The following is a 26,060-nucleotide window of genomic DNA, read 5'->3' as shown; positions in this document are numbered from 1 at the left end:
CCTTGTTTGAATTGAGTGAAGTGTGACGCCATCGGTTTTCAGTTCCCTCTCGCGCACACTGTCACAGAAATCGCTGAATCCACGTTCCAATCTCTACATGACTGAAGGCTGGGTCTAAACCTCCAAGAAACCCTTTGATCCTGAACTGATATAGAATCGTAAGAATATAAGAACCAGGAACGGGAGTGGGCCATTTGTCCCCTCAAGCTTGCTCTGCCATTCAATAAGATCATGACTTCATTTCGTGGACACAATCTCACTAACCCACCAGATCACTATAATTGCTTCACTGTTCAAAAATCTATCCTTGCCTTAAAAACATTCAATGAGACAGTCTCAACTGCTTCACTGGGCAGGAAACTCTACAATTTGGCAGCCTTTTGGTGAACAGGTTTCACCTCAACTCAGTCCTAAAAAATGACCCCCCTTATTTTGAGACCATGCCCCCTAGTTCTTGTTTCCCCGCCTCCCTGTTTCTATCTAATCTATCCTCTTCATATTTTCATATGTTTATAAACCACACTTCCCCTCACCCTTCTAATTTCCAATGAGGATAATCCCAGCCTACTCAGCCTCTCCGCATAAGCCGAACCTCTCAACTCCGGAATCAGCCGACTGAATCTCCTCCCTTCCATTGCTGGTACATCCTTCCTCAAAGAATGAGAACACAAGTGTGCATCGTGCGCCAGGTGTGGCCTCACTAGCACCGTATACAGATGCAAAATAACATCCCTGTTTTTAAGCTCCATCTCTCTGGCAATGAAAGATAAAATTCGAATTGTCTTCTAAATTACCTACTGCACCTACAAACCAATGTTTCGTAATTATGTTCATGGCTCCCGGGCCCCTCAACACAGCAGCATTCTGTATTCTTTTTTACCATTTAAATAATAGTCCGTTTTGCTGTTATTCCTGCCAAAATTGATGCCATCCAATTTACCAACATTGTACTCCATCTACCAGAGATATTTGCCCACAAACTTAAACGATCTTTAGGTTTTGAAGATGTTTAGCGTCCTCTGTACTCGTTGCTCTATCACTCATCAAGCGACTCTAAATCCTCTCCATCTCCAATCCTACATCTTACCCCACTCACAACATCTACAGCACCCAGTCATACTGAAGCCAATCTGCTGTGCCAACACTTGTCAGTTCCTTTGCCCAATCCAGGCTGGATTTAAACAATGACACTCTGGCAATGACGGAATTCAGGGATCCTCACTGCCGTCAGTTCAGCCAGATTATCCAGCCGACCTCCATTACGGCACGGTGGGGTGTGACGGTGACACGGCTGCATCCCAGCGCCAAGGATCCGGGTTTGTTTCCCCAGCTCGAGTCACTGTCTGTGCAGAGTCAGCACCTCATCGCGGTGTCTGCCTGGGTTTCCTCCCACAATCCGAAATAAGTGCTGCTCAGGTGAACTGGCCGTGCTAACTTGTTCCTCAGCATACACAAACAGGCACCCAGCTTGTGGCGCTGAGGGGACTTTCACAGTAACCTCACTGCGGTGTTATTGTGAGCCTACTTGTCACACTAATAAAGAAACTTTAAAACTTTACTGTTGTACAGATAGTATTTGAATTTATCATTTATGCACCGAAATCCATTACAGTGCCATCCCTCCAAATTGTCACGTTCTCAACTGCATTTCAATTCTCCTGTAAATATTTATTAAACCGAGTCATTTTGTTTCCGAGCTTGCTTCAGAGAGTGAATTTATTTCCTTCTCTGTCACTCTCCGTGGCTGTGAGTGCAATCTCCATTGATAGAGGCGCTGCGTAAACCTGGATCTGTATAATGGTGAGAACCACCCTGCTGAGTAATTCCTGTCCCCGTGCTGATGTTGGGTCGTCCCTAAATGTACCGTGCAGACTCTGAAGTCAGTCAGACTAATTCTGACAGCATCAACAGATGGCTTGGGCCCTTCATTTGCCCAAGTACAGCTCAGATTGATCTCACTCATTCACAGCTACCGCAGTTGCAGGACACTGTGCATCCCGTCAAAGATTAAAAAAAAAAGCAATGACATCAAAATTAATTAAAAGTGTTTGAAATCTGAATAATGCAAGGATGGAGGCTGCTTTCCCCATCGAGTCACTGGTCCATATTTTCAAAGAGATATCCTGAGGTGATACTGTGCCTTGAAGAATTATATTTTGTATCGTGTTTCTTGTTTAAAAGTCAGCTCAATTTCTATAAATTGCCAATTTCTCTGGGCAACGGGCAGCTCAGATTCTGAGACTACAAGACAGTGGCTGTGATTAGCTAAAGATGTGCACATTTACATGGTGTTCATGCATTTGTATTTACTTTGGTTCCCTTTGGGGTGAGAGTACAATTTTGGTTAGGTTAATTGACAGAGAAAAGACCGTGTTCTATTGGGAGGGAATTATAATATAAGAACATAAGAAATAGGAGCAGGAGTAGGCCAACTAGCCCTTCGAGCCTGCCCCGCCATTCAATAAGATCATGGCTGATCTGTCGTGGCTCAGTTCCACATTCCCGTCCGCTCCCCATAACCCTTAATCCCCTCGCTCATCAAAAACCCATCAACCCGCATCTTAAAAATATTTAGCGAGGCAGCCTCCACCACCTCAACGGGCAGAGAATTCCAGAGATTCACCACCCTTTGAGTAAAGAAGTTCCTCCTGAACTCCGTTCTAAACCGTACCCCCTTTATCTTGAGGCTGTGCCCCCTAGTCCTACTGTCCTTTCTGAGCAGGAAGAGTCTCTCCACCTCTATCCTATCCATCCCATTCATCATCTTATACGTCTCAATGAGATCTCCCCTCATTCTTCTAAACTCTAACGAGTACAAGCCTAGTTTATTCAGCCTCTCCTCATAGCTCAAGCCCCTCAACTCCGGTATCAGCCTAGTAAACCTCCTCTGCACTCCCTCCAAGGCCAAAATATCCTTGTGTAAGTACGGCGACCAAAACTGCACACAGTACTCCAGCTGCGGCCTCACCAATGCCCTATACAGCCGCAGCAAGACCTCCCTACTTTTATATTCAATCCCTCTCGCTATGAAGGCCAGCATCCCATTTGCCTTCCTGACCACCTGCTGCCCCCTACAGGCTGGGTTTTTGCGACTCATGCACAAGGACCCCGAGGTCCCTCTGCACCATCGCCTGCTGCAGTTTTTCGCCACGTAAGAAATAGTCCTTCCTACCATTATTCCTACCAAAGTGGGCCACCTCGCACTTGCCAACATTAAATTCCATTTGCCATTTCCTGGCCCATTCGCCCAGCCTAATAGATCCTTCTGCAGACTCTCCACACCCTCCGCGCAATTTGCCGTTCCCCCAATCTCCTGCAGGAATAAATAGTTTTTTTTTTAAAGTCATTTTCTCCCGGTTCCTGAGAGAAGTAAGACATGTCTCTGTCTCTCACTTTCTCCAGAAAGTGACAAGGCGTAGACAAAGGTCATAGGTAGAGGAGGGCACTCAGTATTAAAATGGGCGGTGCGGTCTCGTTGGGCCGAAGGGCTGTTTCTCGTGCTGTGTTGTTCTTTGTTCTTATTTAGTCATTGCTCAAATGTTAAATGTTAAGCTAATTCATTTGATATAGTCATAACTGTGTTGCGAAATACATTTTGCATTTATAAAATGTGCCTAGTTTTTCTGTAGAGTCCTGCCTGGTGTCAAACAACATATCCTCACATTAATACTAAAAATCGGAAATCATTGACGTTTAGTCTAAGTTTATAATACACTTTGGGGTTTCTCATCTATATCCAAACAACACCATGTTTCTTCACATTCACAACACTCCTCCGTTTTGTAGGGCTGAAGTTCCCATTTTGAATTGTATCGTTTAACCTTCTTCCATCGTGTTTCCAAGCTGTGAAACTGAATTCTATCCCTCCACCACGTAAGGACGAGTCGGGAAATTTCTTCACCTTTCTCCCTGCTGTGTATTTTCCCCCTCGATCATCCATTCGATTATACTACCCCAGCTCTCCGCCACTAACATTGAATGTTGAGATTCCCGATGGTATTGCTCCATCAATTCCTTTGGGACAATCTGTGGGGTGAGTGAGAATGGAATGAGCTGTTCTGTGGTTGAGCATTTTGTCACAGATTGTGATGTTTAGAATGAAATCCTTTTGGGACACAGAGTGAAAGGAGGGAATGGAGGATGATGCTAAATATCGCAATCGACATTTTCAATGATCCCCTTCATTGGTTATCCACTCCTTCATTCCACCCAATTACAGATGTTGCCATTGCATTCAGAATACAATCGCTGCAGTGCAGGAGGCCGCCATTTGGTCCGTCGAGTCTCACTGACAAGTATCCCACTTTGGCCTGTTCACACATAACCCCACATCTTTACTCCACTAATCCCTCGAGCCTACACAGCTTGGGACACTGCGGGACATAAGAACATAAGAACATAAGAAATAGGAGCAGGAGTAGGCCATCTAGCCCTTCGAGCCTGCCCCGCCATTCAATAAGATCATGGCTGATCTGTTGTGGCTCAGTTCCACTTTCCCGCCCTCTCCCCATAACCCTTAATCCCCTCTCTTATCAAGAACCCATCAACCCGCTTCTTAAAAATATTTAGCGAGGCAGCCTCCACCACTTCAACGGGCAGAGAATTCCAGAGATTCACCACCCTTTGAGTGAAGAAGTTCCTCCTCAACTCCGTTCTAAACCGCCTCCCCTTTATCTTGAGGCTGTGCCCCCTAGTCCTACTGTCTTTTTTGAGCGGGAAGAGTCCCTCCTCCTCTATCCTATCCATCCCATTCATCATCATATACAGTTTAGCATGGCCAATGGACACAGCTTTGGAGTGTGGGAGGAAAACAGAGCACCCCGAAGAAACTTACACACACATCAAGAAGGCGAATGGAATGTTGGCCTTTACAGCGAGGGGAATAGAATATAAAAGCAAGGAGGTCTTCCTGCAACTGTACAGGGTACTGGTGAGGCCACAGCTGTGAGTAGTTTTGGTCGCCGCATTTGCGGAAGGATATATTGGCCTCGGAGGGAGTGCAGAGAAGGTTCACCGGGCTGATACCAGAGATGGGAGAGATTGAATGGACTGGGTCTGTACTTGTTGGAGTTTAGAAGGCTGAGAGGGGATCTTGTAGAGACGTATAAGATAATGAAAGGGATGGATAGGGTAGAGGTAGAGAGATTCTTCCCGCTTAGAAAGGATAGCAGGACTAGAGGGCACAGCCTCAAACTAAGGGCGGGGAGGGGGGGGCAGTTTAGATCGGAGTTGAGGAGGAACTTCTCCACTCAGAGGGTAGTGAATCTCTGGAATTCTCTGCCCGTTGAAGTGGTGGAGGCAACCTCGCTGAATATATTTAAGTCACGGGTAGATAGGTTTCTGATAGACAAGGGAATTAAGGGTTATGGGGAGAAAGTGGGAAAGTGGAACTGATCCACTATCAGATCAGCCATGATCTTATTGAATGGCTGGGCAGGCTCGAAGGGCTAGATGGCCCATTCCTGCTCCTATTTCTTATGTTCTTACAGCACAGGCAGGTGGGGGGGTGGGGACCTTCAAACTCCGTACAGACAGTTACCAAGCCAGGAATCGAACCCAGCTCTCTGGATCTGTGAGGCAGCAGTGCTAACAACTGTACCGGCGCACTGCCCGTTTATTACACAATAATTTGTCCAATTTAAGACTGGAAGAGTGATAGTGTTTGAGCTGGCGCGAAGAGAGGTAAATTGGCAGCTTTGAATTTTGCATTGTGACATTGAAGTATTGATTTGATAAAACATTCCCGGATGGTCAACAGTGTTGCGCCTGGAGTGAAACATCATATCCTCAGATTAACACATTTAACCATTTCCAGGGACATCATATTCCCGGGAAAACCATTCCGAAGCATCGCGTCACACATTTAAAAATTCCAATTAGTCATTGATCGATTGGATAACTTGACCATCAGCCTAAAGCATATGTTTCTTGCTTCTGTCCTGTCTCACAGCTAACTGTCTGACCATTGCGATCCTCTCGCGGGGAAGGTGTGGCCTCTCCAAATGTGTAACTCGCTACCTGGTGGCGATGTCCGCAGCCGATCTACTGGTTGTTGCCCTTGACGTTATACTGAGACACATTCCCATTGTTTACCGGGAAAACTTTACCTTCCTTCTATATTCGATCCCCGTCTGTAACATCCACGCCGTCCTGCTTTATGCAGCCACTGACTGTTCTGTCTGGTTCACCGTCGCCTTCACCCTCGACCGATCCGTTGCTATTGGCTGCCAGAAGCTGAAAAGCAAAATCTACACCGAGAGAACGGCGGCCGTGGTTCTGGGAACGGTGATGGTGCTCAGCGGCTTAAAGAACACCTTCTGGTATTTTATGCTGGGAAGTCAGTACTGGCTCATGAACAACCCGTGGTTTTGTTCTGTAACGGTAATTGTTCAGCAATCTCCAATCTGGGCCGCAATTGAGTTCGCTCATCACATCCTGACGCCGTGCGTCCCATTTCTCCTGGTTCTGCTGCTCAATGTTTTAACCGTCAGGCACATTCTAGTGAGCAGCAGATCCCGGAGGAGACTCCGCACTCAATGCAGTGGGCAAAGTCCCAAAGACCCAGAGATGGAGAGTCGAAGGAAATCCATTATTTTACTGTTTGTTATCTCGGCCAATTTTATCCTGTTATGGTCAGTCTTTATGGTGAATTCTATATGGTGGCGGATGTATAATGCTGGATTTGGAGCGATATTTCTGGATGAGTTTGTTCGGGAGTTGGGCTTCATGATGCAGCTATTGAGCTGCTGCACAAACACTTGCATTTATGCTATGACCCAGACAAAATTCAGGGAGAATCTGATGTATATACTGAGATATCCCATCAGTCCAATTTTCCAATTTTTAAAATGTCACAGGCACTGCTCATCTCCAACAGCTGAGAATCTACACATCACCCCATGACTTTGAGTTGCATTACTATCAGTGAATATCACATGTTCAACAGTCAGGTGGTAACCATTTATCCGAAACTCAAAGGGACTATCCATACAAAATCCATATAAAATACTACGGCTGTATAAGCGTATCAGAGACCAGTAATCCTGCAGCAAGTAACACACTACCAGGCTCCTTCAAGACTGCACATGATCTACACAAGACAAGAGTTTGATGTTATACCCCGCACTTGCCAGGATGGGCCCAGTTCCATCAACCCTCAAGATGTTTGACACAATCTGCCATTGAAATCCCTTCCACATACATTCATTTTCTCCAGCGCTGGTGCATTGGCCACGCTAAGTTCACCCTCAGTGTACATGACCAGGCGCCAGAGTGTAGCGACTTGGGGATTTTCACAGTAACTTCATTGCAGTGTTAATGTCAGCTGACTTGCGACCAATGAATAAACTTTAAAAAGTAATTGAAAGATGCAAGGATGGTAACCCATATGCCAGAACCACCCCCTCCCATCCCCCACTCAGGCATCTCATAATAATTTCTGCAACCAGCAGAAGGAGCACACAACACTCACATCCACACATGGGCGCTGTCGAGTTCCACATACATTGTAAACCAGTGTCTGACTTTGTCCAGTGTAGCCTTGGTCACAAGCTCACTTTCCACGTTGCCTTGGTCACAACATCACTTAATGTTTCAGACACTTAGCCATGGTGTTTCTTACAGCACTGAAGGACATTACTTTCTGTCAGTGTCCCGGTTTATCCAGTCTCACCCTCCTGGGTCATTTTGAAACAGCAATGTACCTGTGCAATAAGTAGCTTTACAGCCTGGTGTCAGTTTCAGCTCATAGACAAAGTAACTGCCGCAGTTTTTAATCTTTATCGCTCACTCCCGGTTGCAGAGGTTCCCCTTCCGGTTAAAACAAACCATTCAGTTTACTGTTCCCTGCTCCAGGGTGGGATGTGATCCTGAAATGAGGTGTATAAATATTGGAGAGTGTAAGCGATGTGAACAGTGCTGGACAGTGAGACTAAATCTGATATTGTAAAGTCTGACTCTACCTTGAAACCAGCCTGGACGACCCGTCGAGCAATGTCTCACTGGGACCGCAGTCTCCGGAATCTTCCATCCGCCGGAACTGGAGCAACAATCACAGAGTCACTCTGAGCTTCCCCGGCAAGTCTCGGGATGAAGGATGTTGAGGAATTCCCCCCAGGACACACTCGCTTTAATTTTGCCCAACCAACACCACCACCCTGTCACCCGTCCTTGAATCAGTGTGTCTGATTGCCTTCACGATCGAACTTTTGAGTTCCACCTTCCCTCATATTTCGACTTCAGAACAGGAGGAGGACTCCAGGGAACTCACTGACATTTACCATCTCAGGGGTTGTAGTGATACGGGCTGGCACTGTCTGACCCCATCGCAGTGGGGCTACTGTGGGACTTGGAGCTAAGTCCACTGGCCCTCTGGCCAGATTGGACAATCGAGGGAGTGGACAGCACAAAACCACACCCATCATCGCCACTACCTGCCCCAAACACCCACACTCCCAGCTGGTTGGGCTGGGTGTGTCATAAGAACATAAGAAATAGGAGCAGGAGTAGGCCATCTAGCCCCTCGAGCCTGCCACGCCATTCAATAAGATCATGGCTGATCTGTCGTGGCTCAGTTCCACATTCCCGCCCTCTCCCCATAACCGTTAATCCCCTTGCCTATCAAAAACCTATCAACCCGCGTCTTAAAAATACTGAGCGAGGCAGCCTCCACCACTTCAACGGGCAGAGATTCACCACCCTTTGAGTGAAGAAGTTCCTCCTCAACTCCGTTCTAAACCGCCCCCCCTTTATCCTGAGGCTGTGCCCTCTAGTCCTGCTATCCTTTCTGAGCAGGAAGAGCCTCTCCACCTCTATCCTATCCATCCCATTCACCATCTTATACGTCTCAATGAGATCTCATTCTTCTAAACTCTAACGAGTACAAGCCTAGTTTATTCAGCCTCTCCTCATAGCTCAACCCCCTCAACTCCGGTATCAGCCTAGGAAACCTCCTCTGCACTCCCTCCAAGGCCAAAATATCCTTGCGCAAGTACGGCGACCAAAACTGCACACAGTACTCTAGCTGCGGCCTCACCAGTGCCCTATACAGCTGCAGCAAGACCTCCCTGCTTTTATATTCAATCCCCCTCGCTATGAAGGCCAGCATCCCATTTACCTTCCTGACCACCTGCTGCACCTGCAGGCTGGGTTTTTGTGACTCATGCACAAGGACCCCGAGGTCCCTCTGCACCGTCGCATGCTGCAGTTTTTCGCCACGTAAGTAATAGTCCTTCCTACCATTATTCCTACCGAAGTGCACAACCTCACATTTGCCAACATTAAATTCCATTTGCCAGTTCCTGGCCCATTCGCCCAGCCTATCTAGATCCTTCTGCAGACTCTCCACACCCTCCGCACAATTTGCCGTTCCACCAATCTTGGTGTCATCAGCAAATTTCGACACCATACACTCGGTTCCCTCCTCCAGATCATCTATATAAATGGTAAATAGCTGAGGCCTCAGCACCGACCCCTGGGGCACTCCACTAGTCACCAACCGCCAATCTGAATAGCACTCATTGACCCCCACTCTCTGCCTCCTATTTGACAGCCAATCCTCTATCCACGCTAACACCCTACCCCCAACTCCATGCCCCCTGACCTTCTGCAATAACCTCTTGTGAGGCACCTTGTCAAACACCTTCTGAAAATCAAGAAACACCACATCCACCGGCTCTCCTCTATCCACCGCCCTCGACACATCCTCATAGAACTCCAATAAATTCGTCAGACACGACTTCCCCTTAACGAAACCGTGCTGCGTCTGCTCTATCAAACAATTCTCCTCAAGATGCCTCGCTATTTTCTCCTTGATCACGGATTCTAACATTTTTCCTACAACAGACGTTAAACTAACTGGCCTATAATTCCCCGCCTTTTGCCTGCCACCCTTCTTAAACAATGGCGTAACATTAGCCGTTTTCCAATCTTCCGGCATTTCCCCGGAATCCAGCAACGTTTGGAAAATAATCACCAAGGCATCCACTATCACCTCCGCCATTTCCTTCAGAACCCTTGGATGCATTCCATCCGGTCCTGGGGACTTGTCCACAATCAGTCCCTCCAGTCTGTCAAGCACCGCCTCTCTAGTAACAATAATGTCATTCAGGCCCTCCACTCCTACCATCTTTCCATCGCTAACACCCGGCAAATTATTCACGCCCTCCTCCGTGAAGACCGAAACAAAAAAGTTATTCAAGGTCTCAGCCATTTTCCCATCCTCTACTACTAAGTCCCCCTTCTCATCCTCTAAGGGTCCAACGTTCACCCCAGCCAGCCTCTTCCTTTTTATGTATTTATAAAAACTCTTGCTATCCTTTTTTATATTAAGCGCTAGCCCAGCTTCATAGTTTCTCCTACCCTTTATCAACTTCTTTGTCATTCTTTGTTGACATTTAAACCTCTCCCAATCCTCTTCTCGCCCACTACTCTTAGCTACTCTAAACGCATCCGCTTTTAATTTAACACTTTCCTTCACCTCCTTCGTTATCCACGGCTGATTATCTCTCCTCCTACGACCCTTTTTAACCATCGGAATAAATTTCTGCTGAGCACCAAGAAAGATCTCCTTAAAGATCCTCCACTGTTCCTCAGGAGACCTACCTTCCAACACACTCCCCCAATCAACATTCGCCAATTCCTCTCTCATCCTACCATACTCCCCTCTGTTCAAACAAAGGACACATGTCCGGGAACCCACATTCTCCTCCTCCATCTGCATCAGAAACTCCACCATACAATGATCACTCTTCCCAAGAGGATCCTTCACCACAAGGTCCCTAATTCTACCCGCCTCATTACATAACACCAGATCCAAGATAGCTCGCTCCCTCATCGGCTCCAACGCACACTGTTCGAGGAAACTATCCCGGCAGCATTCCAAGAACTCCTCCTCAAGACTACCGCGTCCAACATGGGTCGACCGATCAATATGTAGATTGAAATCCCCCATAATTATCGCCATTCCATTCCCGCACGCCGCATTTATTTGCACGTTAACAGCCCGCCCCAACTCCAGATCATTATTCGGGGGCCGATAAACAACACCCACCAGCGTCTTCCTCCCTTTGCTGTTCTTAATCTCCATCCACAACGATTTCACGTTCTGCTCTTTGGTTCCTATATCATCCCTTACTACCACCCTGATGCTATCCTTAATCAGCAGAGCTACGCCCCCCACTTTTTCCTCCCGCCTATCCTTCCTAAACACTTGATACCCCTGGACATTCAGCTCCCAGTCCCTGTCACCTTGCAGCCACGTCTCTGTAATGGCCACCAGATCATATCCATTTGTGCTGATCTGCGCCACCAGCTCATCCACTTTATTCCGAATGCTTCGTGCATTCAGATAAAGTGCCTTCATCCCAGCCTTCACCTGTACCCTATTTGCCAGAACGCCACCAACCATACTCACGCCCTCTACTCCTTTTATTATTGGGACATCCTTGGCCTCCTCCCTTACCTGCACCCTCTCCTTTACTTTAGACCCTGTAATGTCACCTACCCTCGCACCCTCCCCCCCCTTAATTAGTTTAAAGCCCTAACTACAGTCCTATTTACACGATTAGCCAGGTGTCCCTACATCTTACCTGTTGAACCTGTACCATCCGTAGACAAGATCCTTGTCACACTGCAGCTCTCCCACACACTCTGTCCCAGTACAATCGCTGCTTTTCCATGGCTGGTTCAGCACCGTGTGATCTACACACGTGTCAGTGAGCGCTGAGTTTGGGTCTGAGTGACAGAGAGATGTTTAACGTTAACAGATAAAGTACAGTCAATCTCATACAGACACACGCGACCCTCCCCCTCAATAAGACAGCACAACCTCAACGCAGATTGAGAGAGTTAAACTGTTACCCAGAAAAGAGGAATGTGCCGAGGTCACACCCCAGTTCCCTCAGTCACTCCATCCCTCTCCCCCTCAGGCACTCTGTCCCTCTCACCCTCAGTCACTGGGTGTGTCAGTGTCCCGGTATATCCAGTCTCACCCTCCTGGGTCATTTTGAAACAGCAATGTACCTGTGCAATAAGCAGCGTAACAGCCTGGTGTCGGTTTCAGCTCATAGACAAAGTAACTGCTGCAGTTTTTAATCTTTATCTCTTGCTCCCGGCTGCAGTGATTCCCACCCCAGTTAAAACAAACTGTCTGTTTTACTTCCTCCTGTTCCAGGGTGGGATGTGATCCTGAAATGAGGTGTATAAATATTGGAGAGTGTAAGCGATGTGAACAGTGCTGGACAGTGAGAGTAAATCTGATATTGTAAAGTCTGACTTTACCCTCTAACCAGCCTGGACGATGTGTGCAGCAGTGTCCCTCTGCGACTGGAGTCTCCGAATCTTCCATCTGCCAGAACTGGAAGAACAATCACAGAATCACTTCACATTATCCCCACTCCTCCTGGGTGTGAGTCCCACATTCCCCTGCGTTCCCTGTGGGAGTGAGTCCCAAATTCTCTCCCACTCCCTGTTGGAATGAGTCCCACATTATCATGCCTCCCCATGGGAGTGAGTCCCCAATTTGCCCCCACTCCCTGCGGGACGGAGTGGCACATTTTCTTCACTCCCCGTGGGAGCGACTCCCGCATTCCCCCATTCCATGTGGGAACGAGTCCCACATTCTCCCTAATCCACGTAGGAGCGAGTCCCACATTCTCCCCATTCCTGGTGAACGAGTCCCACATTCTCCCCCGCTCCCCTTGGGATTGAGTCCCACATTCTCCCCATTCCTTGTGGGAGCAAGTCCCACATTCTCCTCAGTCCCTATCGGAGCGAGTCCCACATTCTCCCCTGCTCCCCTTGGGATTGAGTCCCACATTCTCCCCCGCTCCCCTTGGGATTGAGTCCCACATTCTCCCCACTCTCTGGGTAAAGAAGTTTCTCTTGAATCCTCCGCTCGGTTTGTTCCTGACAATCTCACATTGACCTAGTTCTGATCTCACTCGCAAGTGGAAACATCTCTTCTTGACTGATGCTGCCTGAGAACGTTAAACATACACCTTCTGAGTTGCATCTTCTCTCTCTGTTAGACTTCAGAAGGTGAAGCAGGAGTCCGGGCAAGTCGCTTGTCCTAGCCTGATATTTACCTTCTCTCGAGGAGTTGTTTCAGTGTCACAGGCTGATACTGTCTGGCCCCATCACAGGGGGACCAACTGTGGGACCCTGCGAACGTCCACTGCCCCCATGGCGGGATTGGATGATCGAGGCAGTGAGCAGGATGGACAACCCCACCCATCATCCGCACTACCTGCCACTAACACCCACATTCCCAAGTGGTTGAGCTGGGTGTGTCCCTACACCTTACCTGTTGAACCTGTACCATCCGTAGACAAGATCCCTGTCACACTGCACCTGTCCCACACACTCTGTCCCAGTACAATCACTGCTTCTCTAGGGCTGGTTCAGCACCGTGTGAGCTCCACATGGGTCAGTGAGCGCTGAGTTTGGGTCTGAGTGACAGAGAGATGTTTAACGTTAATAGATAAAGTACAGTCAATGTCACACAGAGACTTGTAACCAACCCCCCACCCTCCCCCTCACTAAGGCAACAGAAATCTCAAGGCAGGAACGAGTGTCAGGAGATGGAGGGAAATCAGTGATGTGGAGAGATTGGAAAAACTCGGGACTGTTCTCCACGGGGAAGAGGTGTAGGCAGAAAGGAGTTTTGATCCAGGGTCTCAGGACCACACTGAGGGCCTGGGATTGAGTCTGGAGAGAGAAACAGTTCGCGTTGAGAAGGGAGGGGTGAATGAGGAGATGGGGGGGACCAACAGTTCCATGAGGATTGCTCCGAGAAGCAATGTGGACATGACGAGAAGTGTTTACACACGGCGAGTGGTGCGGGTGTGCAGTGAGCTGTCTGACGGTGTGGGGGAGGCGGGTTCAATCGAGGGATTCGAGAGGGAATTCGACTGGAATCGGGAAAGGCGGAAATAGGGTGAAGTTATACCCCACTCCCCTCACTCACTAGGTCCCTCTCCCCCTCAGTCTCTCCGTCCCTCTCCCCCTCAGTCTCTCCGTCCCTCTCCCCCTCAGTCTCTCCGTCCCTCTCCCCCTCAGTCTCTCCGTCCCTCTCCCCCTCAGTCTCTCCGTCCCTCTCCCCCTCAGTCTCTCCGTCCCTCTCCCCCTCAGTCTCTCCACCCCTCTCCCCCTCAGTCTCTCCACCCCTCTCCCCCTCAGTCACCACGTCCCTCTCCCCCTCAGTCACTCCGTCCCTCTCCCCCTCAGTCACTGGGTGTGTCAGTGTCCCGGTAGATCCAGTCTCACCCTCCTGGGTCATTTTGAAACAGCAATGTACCTGTGCAATAAGCAGCGTTACAGCCTGGTGTCGGTTTCAGCTCATAGACAAAGTAACTGCTGCAGTTTTTAATCTTTATCTCTCGCTTCCAGCCGCAGAGATTCCCATCCCAGTTAAAACAAACTGTCTGTTTTACTTCCCCCTGTTCCAGGGTGGGATGTGATCCTGAAATGAGGTGTATAAATATTGGAGAGTGTAAGCGATGTGAACAGTGCTGGACAGTGAGAGTAAATCTGATATTGTAAAGTCTGACTCTACCCTCTAACCAGCCTGGATATGATGTGGAGCAGTGTCCCGGTGCGACCCGAAACTCTGGAATCTTCCATCCTCCAGAACTGGAACAACAATCAAAGAGACAGAGAATTACAGAGTGATACAGCTGGGATTGAGAGCCATTCGGTCCTCTGTGTCCCTGCTAGCCCCTGTGAATGATCTACCCAATGTTGTCTCACACTCCTCCCATTCTCTCCCCACTGGATTTTACACCTCTCCTTCCAGCATTTACCCAATGTCCTTTCCAAATGTTTCCACTTCATCTACTTTGCTGGCCCTTCGGCCTGCCATCTCTATGTGTTGGTGGTGGAGAGAGTGAATGTTTGTAGTTAGCGTGTCGATCGAGCTGTCCTGTCCTGTCCTGTCCCGAATGGTGTTGAGCTTTCTCGGGTGTTGTCGGGAGCCCCACTCATCCAGGTAAATGGAGAGTATCCCAACAGACTCCTGACTTTTGTGCTTGTACATGGTGGACTGACTTTGGCAGGGAGTCAGGAGGTGGGTTCCTTTCTGCAGATTGCCAGCCTCTGACCTGCTCTGGTAGCCACAGTATATCAATGAGTGTTCAGTTTCTGGTCAATGGTAACCCCCAGGAGGGTGTTTGACAGGGAAGGATTCAGTGACGGCAATGCCATTGAATGTCAAGCTGGGAGATGATTAAGTTCTGTCTACCTGATTGGGCCCCGGGTCAGTTTCTGGTCAATGATAACGCCCAGGATCGTGATAATGGTGGGGGTGGGAGTGGTGGCGTTGGCAGGGGCGGTGATGGTGTGATGGTGGGGTGGAGGGGCGTTGGTGGGGGTGAGGTGGGGGTGGCAGTGTTGGAGGTGGTGGGGGAGTATGCAGTGATGGTTGAATGTGGAGGAAGGAGATGGTCAGATCCTCCCTTGCTGGAGATGGTCATTGCCTGGCACTTGTGTGGGGTGAATGGGGAGGGAAATCTGCCATCCTTACTCGGTCTGGCCTGCGTGAGGCTCCACACACACAGCAACCTGGCTGAGTGTGAAATCTCCCCGCAGGCCACTCATTTCTCACCAACAACCATTCACATCATCATGGGAAGAATTTACCAACTGCTGTTTCCCACCCCTGGCTCACCACACACCCCCATGCGCCCCCCCATCCCGCACTGGTATCTCTGACCATCGCAGTCTCTCTGCAGTGACTGTATCCACACTGACCCTTTCCTCCCGCGGTGCCCAGTTTATCAGGAAATGTTGCTGCCTCTACCTTTTAAACCGGTACCAGCCTGTCGGAAGATTTTTATCACATTTCTCCTTGCTGACACATTCTTTCCATTGGCAACTTGTGCTCCTCCAGGTATCGCTCAGCACAGTGTGATCCTCACAAGGGTCAGTGTGTGTGGAGTCCAGAACTGAGACACAGAAACATGTTTAATGTTAATACAATCTGCAGTTCATTTTCCAAAGAGAATTCTGATTATCGAAGAACCAAAAACCTCGCCTTCGACACCTGCTCTGCTCCTGACACCACCCGACTGAAAATATTACACACTCAGTCTCCAATCTTTACCCTCCTTGTTCGAACCACGTTTCTATCTGTGTCCCAGTGAAAACTTGACCCACTACCTCACACCTCAGACACAGCACCCTCTGTTCCAGATGAACAATTGGAGCCGAGGCTATGGGAACACGGCAATAAACCCAACAGAGACACCACAAATGGTCAGGCTGGGCAGAGAGGCAAAACCGCGGCAAATGGAATTTTACCAGAACCAGAGGGTGACAGACAGATTGACGGGGAGAGGTCAGAGAATCGATGGAGACACGAGGAGAACTGTTTTCACATGGCGAGTGGTTCGGGTGTGCAGTGAGCTGTCTGACAGTGTGGGGGAGGCAGGTTCAATCGAGGGATTCGCAAGAGAATTCGACTGGAATCTGGAAAGGCCGAATGTCCCGAGGTTATGCCCCACTTCCCTCGCTCACTGCGCCCCACTCCCCTCGCTCAGTGCACCCCACTCCCCTCGCTCACTGCGCCCCACTCCCCTCGCTCACTGCGCCCCATTCCCCTCGCTCACTGCGCCCCACTCCCCTCGCTCAAAAACGCCAGGCGATGACCATCACCAGTAAGAGACACTCTCACCCACCACTGCCCCTTAACATTCAATGATGTTACCATCACTGAATCCCCCAGCCTCAACATCCTTGGGGTTACCATTGGCCTGATGTAGACACAGATCAGGAATGTGATGGAATATTCTCCCCACTTGCCCGGATGGGTAAGACTCCAACAACAATCAGGAAAACTCAACACCAGCCAGGGCAATGCAGACCCGCCTTTACGATCATGTCAGATACCCACCAGCGAGGGCCTGACATGATGGTGTCGCCTGGTGATTAGAAGCTTCCTGTCACCGTGGCACTGCCAACTAGACACTCTGGCACTGCCAAGGCAGTGCGGCCTGAGAGGCAGTGCCTCAGGGAGTGGGGAGCGGGGAGAGTGGGGGGAGCGGGGGAGTTGGGAGCAGAGAGGACGAGAGCGAGGCAGGGGCAGGAGAGGCAGTGGGAGGAGCGGGGGAAGCTGGAAAAGTTCATTCAAACCCAATGGCTTACCACCAAAGGAGGTGTCGCTGGGCCAGTGGGGGGTTCAGTTTACCTGCTTGCTCCTCCGTCTCCAACGCAATATGTTACGGAGAGGGGTGGGGGGTGGGGGTGTGGGGGGTGTGGGGTGGGGGGGTGGGGGGATGGGGGGGATGGGGGAGGGGGAGGGGGAGGGGGGAGGGGGGAAGGGGGGCGGGGGGGCAGGGGAAAGGGAAGGGGGCGGGGGAGAGGGAAGGGGGGGCGGGGGAGAGGGAAGGGGGAGGGGGGAGGGGGACGGGGGGGGGACGGGGGGACAGGGGGGGTGGGACGGGGAGGGGGGTTTTGCTTTTGTTACATAACTTGTTCAGGATAAAGAGTGGGTTGGGGAAGGGTTGGAGCATTTTAAGTTTAGTTTGTTTATTGGAGTCACAAGTCGGATTACATTAACACTGCAATGAAGTTACTGTGAAAATCCACACTCTGACGCCTGTTCGGGTTGCACTGAGGGAGAATTTAGCACGGCCAATGCACCCTATCCAGCACATCTTTCAAACTATGGGACGAAACCGGAGCACCTGGAGGAAACTCACGCAGACACGGGGAGGACGTACAGACTCCACACGCGCGCACACACACACACACACACACACACACACACACACACACACACACACACACACACACACACACACACAGCGACCAGAGGCTGGAACTGAACCCAGGTCCCTGGCGCTGTGAGACAGTGGTGTTAACCACAATCGACAATGGTTTCATCAGTAGATTCTTAATTCCAGATTTTTTTTATTGAATTCATATTTTACCTCCTGCCGTGGTGAGATTCAAACCTGGGTCCCCCAGAACATGAACTCTTCCAGATGAAGAGTCTAGCGATAATACCAGGAGACCATCACCTCCTCCCAATACCATCTCTGAATATTTCCAGTCCCGTCAAGGGCAATGGCTATCTGGGGAACAGATATGGGGAAATTGGGCTGAGACAGGACTGAGATGAGTTAATATTGGCATCAGTGACTGTGTAAGCCTAACGAATTATTAGACTGATTAATAATACTCCTTAGAATGTCCATAAAACTGAACAGAGGCATGTCAGCCATTTTGGACATGTTCACGGTGGCCATTTTCGCAGCGGCCATTTTGTCAGCAGACACCTGAATCATTACAGCAGCATTTCTTTATTCTTCGGGCAGAGTTTCACGTTCCTCCCAGTGGCCAGGTTTAGGTTGTGACGACTCACTGGTCTTGCCCAAACCAAACACCACCCCCCCGCAGATTTCGACCAACCCCGGATGGCCAACGCTGAAGCAAAGATAAACATCAACACTCACTTATGCTCATGCGGGAGACCATACCGACCGTCCCAATTCCATGTACCCCATTGAAAGCCTTCACTGGAACCGATCCAAACCACTTTCCAGACATCACAGCCAGCGAGGAGCTTCTGGAAATGCGGACAGGGTAAAGCAGTGAGTGAGTCAGGCAGCACACTGTCCCCCATCAAATACTCCCAGGGCAGGTACAGCACGGGGTTAGATACAGAGTAAAGCTCCCTCTACACTGTCCCCCATCAAACACTCCCAGGACAGGTACAGCACAGGGTTAGATACAGAGTAAAGCTTCCTCTACACTGTCCCCCATCAAACACTCCCAGGACAGGTACAGCACAGGGTTAGTTACAGAGTAAAGAATTTTAGTTGCTGGAACTGCTTGTATTAAAATTAATCATTCACTCCAATAATTTTCTCTGCAATTAATGAACTACTTGTTAATATTGAAAGTTCTTAATTGATGCTTACTAACTGAGTTTCTTCACACATTGGAACAACATATTTGACGTAGATTTTCACTCATTAGGGGCTCTTTGTTTAGGTTAATCACAGATTATTAATTACCAATTCAGGCCCATCACAAAATGCTTGGATTATTTCCTTCAGACTATCCTGTGATTGGAACTAATAATAAATAGTTAGAATCGTGATATTATCTGATTTAGTTGGGGGATTTTTCATGTCCCGCCCACCGCAGGAATTGTAGTTGGCGGGGCGGGGGGGGGGGGGGGGGGGCGGTGGTGGCGGCGGCGCGGGGCGCGGGGGGGGGGTGGTGGTGGTGGTGGTGGGCGGTGAGGCCATGCACGGGTCTGTTGAAGTTGGGTGGGATTTTCTGATATTGGGGCGACTTGTGTCCACTGCATCAATTCTTTTAAAAGCGTAAACTGATTAACTATTCATTGTCAAATTAATTTCAAACAATGACGAGGCAGAGTACAGGAAAGAGATCGAGAATCTGGTGAACTGGTGCGGTGACAATAATCTCTCCCTCAATGTCAACAAAATGAAGGAGATTGTCATCGACTTCAGGAAGCAGAGTGGAGAACATGCCCGTCTACATCAACGGGGATGAAGTAATAAAGGTCAAGAGCTTCAGGTTTTTAGGTGTCCACATCACCAACAACCTGTCTGGGTCACTCCACGCCAACACTATTGTTAAGAAAGCCCCACCAATGTCTCTACTTTCTCAGGAGGCTAAGGGAATTGGCATGTCTGCTACGACTCTCACCAACTTCTCCAGATGCAGCATAGAAAGCATTCTTTCTGATTGTATCACAGCTTGGTAGGGGCTCCTGCTCTGTCCAAGGCTGCAAAAAACTACAAAGGGTTGTGAATGGAGCCCAATCCATCACACAAACCAATCCCCCATCCACTGACTCTGTCGACACTTCCCGCTGCCTCGGGGAAAAGCAGCCAGCGTAATTGAGGACCCCACGCACCCCGCACATACTCTCTTCCATGAAACTACCCCGAATCCTCAGACTGTGACCCCCTGGTTCTGGACCCCCCCACCATCGGGGAACATCCTCCCTGTATCTACCCTGTCTAGTCCTGGTAGAATTTTATGAGTCTCTATAGGATCCACCTCCCTCCGCCTCATTCGTCTGAACAGATAACGTGAATATTAATGCAAAACATGTTACGTGAGGGAACAAGCACAAATTTAGATAAATTAAATATTAACATCAAATGGATTAATGGCCAGGACAAACACACAGTTAGATCTGATTATTAAATGTGTTAATGGACAGGAGAAGCACAACTTCAGGTAAATCTGATATTACTGTGGGGAATATACGCTGATATATTACACACAAGTTTAGATAACTTGACTCTTAATAATAACTCTGTAAAACAACGGAACAACTGCCGTTTGGATAAAGTCAATCTGATGATGAAATGTGTGAACGAACAGGAGAGAGACAAGTTTAGGAAAATCCGTCAATCGATAAACAGAAATTCAGATGGAGTGAAAATTGAACTTCAACCCCGGACTCAACCGAAATCGGAGCGAAACTTGACCAAAATTTGCCAAATGTTGGTTCATAATTTACCTGATATTTAACTGAAGTTTGAGTTAAATCTGAGGGAAGTTCGGAGGTAAATTTTGGGGTAAATTTGAGGGTAATCCTTGAGCTCAATTTTGAGGTAAATTTGAGATACATTTGAGGAGAATTTGGATTAACTTAAGTGTAAATTTTGAGGCAAATTTGAGCTGCACGATGAGCCAGGTTTTGGGCAACTTTTGAGGTAAATTTGGGTAAATCTTGAGGTAAATTATGGGGTAAATTTGCCATAAATTTTGAGGTAAATTTTGAGCTATATTTTGGGTAACGTTTGAGGTAAACTTGAGGCAAATTTTGAGGTAAATTGTGAGATAAATGTTGAGATAAATTTTGAAGAAATTTTGAGCTAAATTTGAGCGAAGCTTTGAGGTGAATTTGGGATAAATTTGTGGTGAAATAGGATTCTGAGGATAATGTTAAATTTGAGGCAGATTTGGTGTAAATTTGAAGGGATAGTTTGAGCTACATTTGACCTACATTTTGAGGTTAAATTTGTGGTGAAACTTGTGGTAAATTGGAGGATATTGAGGCTAATGATAATAGAGATAAATTTGAGGTAAATTTTGGGGTGTTTGGGGTAAATTTTGCAGTAAAATTTGAGGTGAGTTTGAGGCAAATTTTGGGGTAAAATTTGAGGTGAGTTTGAGGCAAATTTTGGGGTAAAATTTGAGGTGAGTTTGAGGCAAATTTTGGGGTAAAATTTGAGGTGAGTTTGAGGCAAATTTTGGGGTAAAATTTGTGGAGAGTTTGGTGTAAATTTTGAGGTAAATTTTGGGGTGAGTTTGGGGTAAATTTTGGGGTAAATGTTAATCTTGAGGGATTTTCACTCGGATTCATTCATGTCTTTTCTAATCTCTCTCTTCAATACTCTCCCTTCTCCAAGGACAAGGGCTGCTCTCCTTCCCCAGGCAGGAGCAGGCCGCACACCAAGCCTCGGCCTCTCCCCGCGGTGTCTGTCCGCCCAGGGCCGCGCCCCGCGAGTCCCGCCGCGCGCCGTCCTGAGGGTCGGCGAGAAGGGGGCGGCGCCTGCTGAGGGGCGGGGCCTGAGGAAGCGGGGGCCGTGGTCGAGCGAGGGGCGGGGCCGGAGGACGCGGGGGCGGGGTCCGGGGAAGGGGGCGGTGCCTGGTGAGGAGGGGCGCATGAGGGATCGGGGGCGGGGCCTGGGGAGGACGGGGCGGGGCCTGGCACACAGAGTTCCTCAATCCAGTCATTCAGCAATGAGACAGATGGACAATAAGCGATAACTTAGCATGGCCAATCCACACCACTTGCACATCTTGGGACACTAAGGGCCAGTACAGCATGGTCAATCCACTTAACCTGCACATCATTGGACATGAAGGAGCAATTTACCATGGTGAATCCACCCAACCTGCAAATCTTGGGCACTAAGGGGCATTTTAGCATGGCCAACCACCCAACCTGCACATCTCTGGACACTAATGGACAATTTAGTTGGCCAATCCATCCAAACTAATCAACCTTGGATACGAATGGACAATTTAGCATAGCCAACCACCCGACCTGCACATCTTTGGACCCTAATGGACAATTTAGTTGGCCAATCCACCCGACCTGCACACCTTTGGACACGAATGGACAATTTAGTTGGACAATCCATCCAAATTAATCAACCTTGGATACGAATGGACAATTTAACATGGACAATACACCCAACCTGCACATCTTTGGACACCAAGGGGCAATTTAGCATGGTCAATCCACACAACTTTGGAGCGTGGGGGAAAACTGGGGCACCCAGAGAAATCCAACGCAGACACGGGGACAACGTGCAAACATCGAACGGACACCTGAGGCAGGAATTGAACCCAGGTCCCTGGTGCTGTGAGGCAGGAAAGCTAACCACTGTGCCACCATTTGCATGATAATCATTCTATTATCACTCTTCCCCGCTATACCTGATATGAAATAATGTGCTGTGTGTTAGGGAACTCTATCAGAACCACAAATTTCATTAGGAAGTCAGACTAGACCCCGATCATTTGGTATAAACGTGAAGATAAGATGTTTCACCCCAGAAGTAATTCCACTGAAATATTCAGGATAATTTAGCATAAAGCCAACTTTATTCAAAGTTTAAACAAAGCTCGAACAAATGAAGCAGCACAACAATTAACAGTTGAACAATATTTAAAAATGACAGGAACTTTATCTTCAAGTTGATGACAGTACAGTTCCAAATTAAACCCATTCAGGCAGAAATCAAAACCACTTGCAAATAATTGTCATTAATATGCAAACCCAGGCATACTTGCTACATGTTGTGTGAACAGTCTTAAAGATTTCAGAGGGAGATTTTGGGGAGAGACAAAGACTGAGTTTTGCAGAACTGCCTGCACATGCCTCTGAATTCAGCAACTCCCAAACTCCCAAAATATCTATTTCCCTCTGCTGCAGACCCTGCTCTGAACATTACCCATATTATCACATGACCCCATCAACTGATTTTCCAAGGAAGTGTTTATGCAAACAAAAGTCCACCCGGTTGATTGAAGTAACAAATTCTTCTTTGGAACGAGTCATTAACGAGCTTTGTAAACCTTGAGCGAAATGTCTTCCAGACAAACTGACTGCCGGCAGATTAAATCTGAAAGCAGAACGATCTCCTCCCTGGGCTACATGCTATATCACACGCCTTCTCCCAGTTTACCTCAATTATACTGGTAGGGGGATTGAATTTAGGAGTCGCAGTGTAATGTTGCAACTGTACACTACTCTAGTGCGGCCGCACTTGGAGTACTGTGTGCAGTTCTGGTCCCCGCATTACAAGAAGGATGTGGAGGCGTTGGAGAGGGTGCAGAGGAGGTTTACAAGGATGTTGCCTGGTATGGTGGGGAGGTCCTATGAGGAGAGACTGAGGGATTTAGGGTTGTTTTCGTTGGAAAGAAGGCGGCTAAGAGGGGATCTTATTGAAACATATAAGATGATTAGAGGTTTAGATAGGGTGGATAGTGATAGCCTTTTTCCTCGGATGGAGAAAGCTAGCACAAGGGGGCATGGCTTTAAATTAAGGGGGGGTAGCTACAGGACGGATGTCAGGGGTAGGTTCTTTACCCAGCGGGTGGTGAGGGATTGGAATGCCCTGCCTGCTGCAGTTGTAAATGCGTCTAGTTTGGGGGCGTTTAAGAGATCTCTGGATAGGTTTATGGACGAAAAGGGATTGGTATAGGCTAGTGGGTCATTGTTTTTGTAACTGGTCGGCGCAACATCGTGGGCCGAAGGGCCTGTTCTGCGCTGTAATGTTCTATGTTCTATGTTCTATAACACATACACCAATCTCAAATCAACACACCGATTCAAAGCCCTGTTTCACTCTCCCTTGGAAGCAATCTCATTGAAAACAAGCCTGCAAACAACTCAAGGTATGTTATGACCATTTAGTAACAGTGAATAAACCCTTCAATCTCTTTTCAAACTGCTTGAGAGATCTGTGAACCCGATATATGGACAGATAATTTCAAAAAACTAATTAAAAACATTTTAAACTCACTTAAACCTCTTCACCCACCCTTTAAACTTCATTAGCCCCACAAATAAAAGATTTAAAAAACACATTTAAAAGCCCTTAACAAAGAATCCCCATCACCATTAAACAACCCAAATACACAATATTCATCAATTTGCAACATATCAAAATAATCCCAATTTAATCCCCGTTTTAAGCTATTTTACTGGCATTCAGGAATCCGTTTGCAATGGACATTAACACACACACGCACTCAGCCTCCAACGCGCGCACACGCACTCAGCCTCCAACGCGCGCACACGCACTCAGCCTCCAACGCGCGCACACGCACTCAGCCTCCAACGCGCGCACACGCACTCAGCCTCCAACGCGCGCACACGCACTCAGCCTCCAACGCGTGCACACGCACTCAGCCTCCAACGCGCGCACACGCACTCAGCCTCCAACGCGCGCACACGCACTCAGCCTCCAACGCGCGCACACGCACTCAGCCTCCAACGCGCGCACACGCAGCCTCCGACACACACACACTCAGCCTCCGACACACACACACTAACGCAGTCAGCCTCCGACACACACACACTAACGCACTCAGCCTCCGACACACACACACTAACGCACTCAGCCTCCGACACACACACACACACTAACGCACTCAGCCTCCAACACACACACACTAACGCACTCAGCCTCCAACACACACACTAACACACTCAGCCTCCAACACACACACTAACGCACTCAGCCTCCAACACACACACTAACGCACTCAGCTTCCAACACACACACTAACGCACTCAGCCTCCAACACACACACTAACGCACTCAGCCTCCAACACACACACTAACGCACTCAGCCTCCAACACACACACACTAACGCACTCAGCCTCCAACACACACACTAACGCACTCAGCCTCCAACACACACACTAACGCACTCAGCCTCCAACACACACACTAACGCACTCAGCTTCCAACACACACACTAACGCACTCAGCCTCCAACACACACACTAACGCACTCAGCCTCCAACACACACACTAACGCACTCAGCCTCCAACACACACACTAACGCACTCAGCCTCCAACACACACACTAACGCACTCAGCCTCCAACACACACACTAACGCACTCAGCCTCCAACACACACACTAACGCACTCAGCCTCCAACACACACACTAACGCACTCAGCCTCCAACACACACACTAACGCACTCAGCCTCCAACACACACACTAACGCACTCAGCCTCCAACACACACACTAACGCACTCAGCCTCCAACACACACACTAACGCACTCAGCCTCCAACACACACACTAACGCACTCAGCCTCCAACACACACACTAACGCACTCAGCCTCCAACACACACACTAACGCACTCAGCCTCCAACACACACACTAACGCACTCAGCCTCCAACACACACACTAACGCACTCAGCCTCCAACACACACACTAACGCACTCAGCCTCCAACACACACACTAACGCACTCAGCCTCCAACACACACACTAACGCACTCAGCCTCCAACACACACACTAACGCACTCAGCCTCCAACACACACACTAACGCACTCAGCCTCCAACACACACACTAACGCACTCAGCCTCCAACACACACACTAACGCACTCAGCCTCCAACACACACACTAACGCACTCAGCCTCCAACACACACACTAACGCACTCAGCCTCCAACACACACACTAACGCACTCAGCCTCCAACACACACACTAACGCACTCAGCCTCCAACACACACACTAACGCACTCAGCCTCCAACACACACACTAACGCACTCAGCCTCCAACACACACTAACACACTCAGCCTCCAATACACACACTAACGCACTCAGCCTCCCACACACACACTCTAACGCACTCAGCCTCCAACACACACACACTCTAACGCACTCAGCCTCCAACACACACACACACAAACACACTCAGCCTCCAACACACACACACTAACACACTCAGCCTCCAACACACACACACTAACACACTCAGCCTCCAACACACACACACACAAACACACTCAGCCTC

General features: G+C 48.7%; 1 protein-coding gene across 1 annotated transcript in view; it reads right to left on the bottom strand.

The window, feature by feature from the left end:
- Positions 1 to 19,151, bottom strand: part of LOC145338593 (uncharacterized) — a 97,907-nt gene extending 78,756 nt beyond the window's left edge. The window contains exons 1-6 of the mRNA XM_080182954.1: positions 18,921 to 19,151; positions 18,453 to 18,565; positions 15,797 to 15,941; positions 14,555 to 14,631; positions 14,297 to 14,461; positions 11,589 to 11,733 (exon numbers count right to left, since the gene is read on the bottom strand). Of these exons, the coding sequence (XP_080039080.1) occupies positions 11,589 to 11,733; positions 14,297 to 14,461; positions 14,555 to 14,631; positions 15,797 to 15,941; positions 18,453 to 18,546 (626 nt within the window). The 5' untranslated portion in view covers positions 18,547 to 18,565; positions 18,921 to 19,151. The remainder of the gene's footprint in view (positions 1 to 11,588; positions 11,734 to 14,296; positions 14,462 to 14,554; positions 14,632 to 15,796; positions 15,942 to 18,452; positions 18,566 to 18,920) is intronic.
- Between the last annotated feature and the right edge of the window lie 6,909 nt (positions 19,152 to 26,060).

Source organism: Carcharhinus amblyrhynchos, unplaced genomic scaffold, assembly GCF_965287045.1.
Source record: "Carcharhinus amblyrhynchos unplaced genomic scaffold, sCarAmb.v2.hapA chromosome_104, whole genome shotgun sequence".
Lineage (NCBI taxonomy): Eukaryota > Metazoa > Chordata > Chondrichthyes > Carcharhiniformes > Carcharhinidae > Carcharhinus > Carcharhinus amblyrhynchos.
Note: the sequence above shows the minus strand (reverse complement) of the source record. Positions and strands in the feature narration are given on the sequence as shown.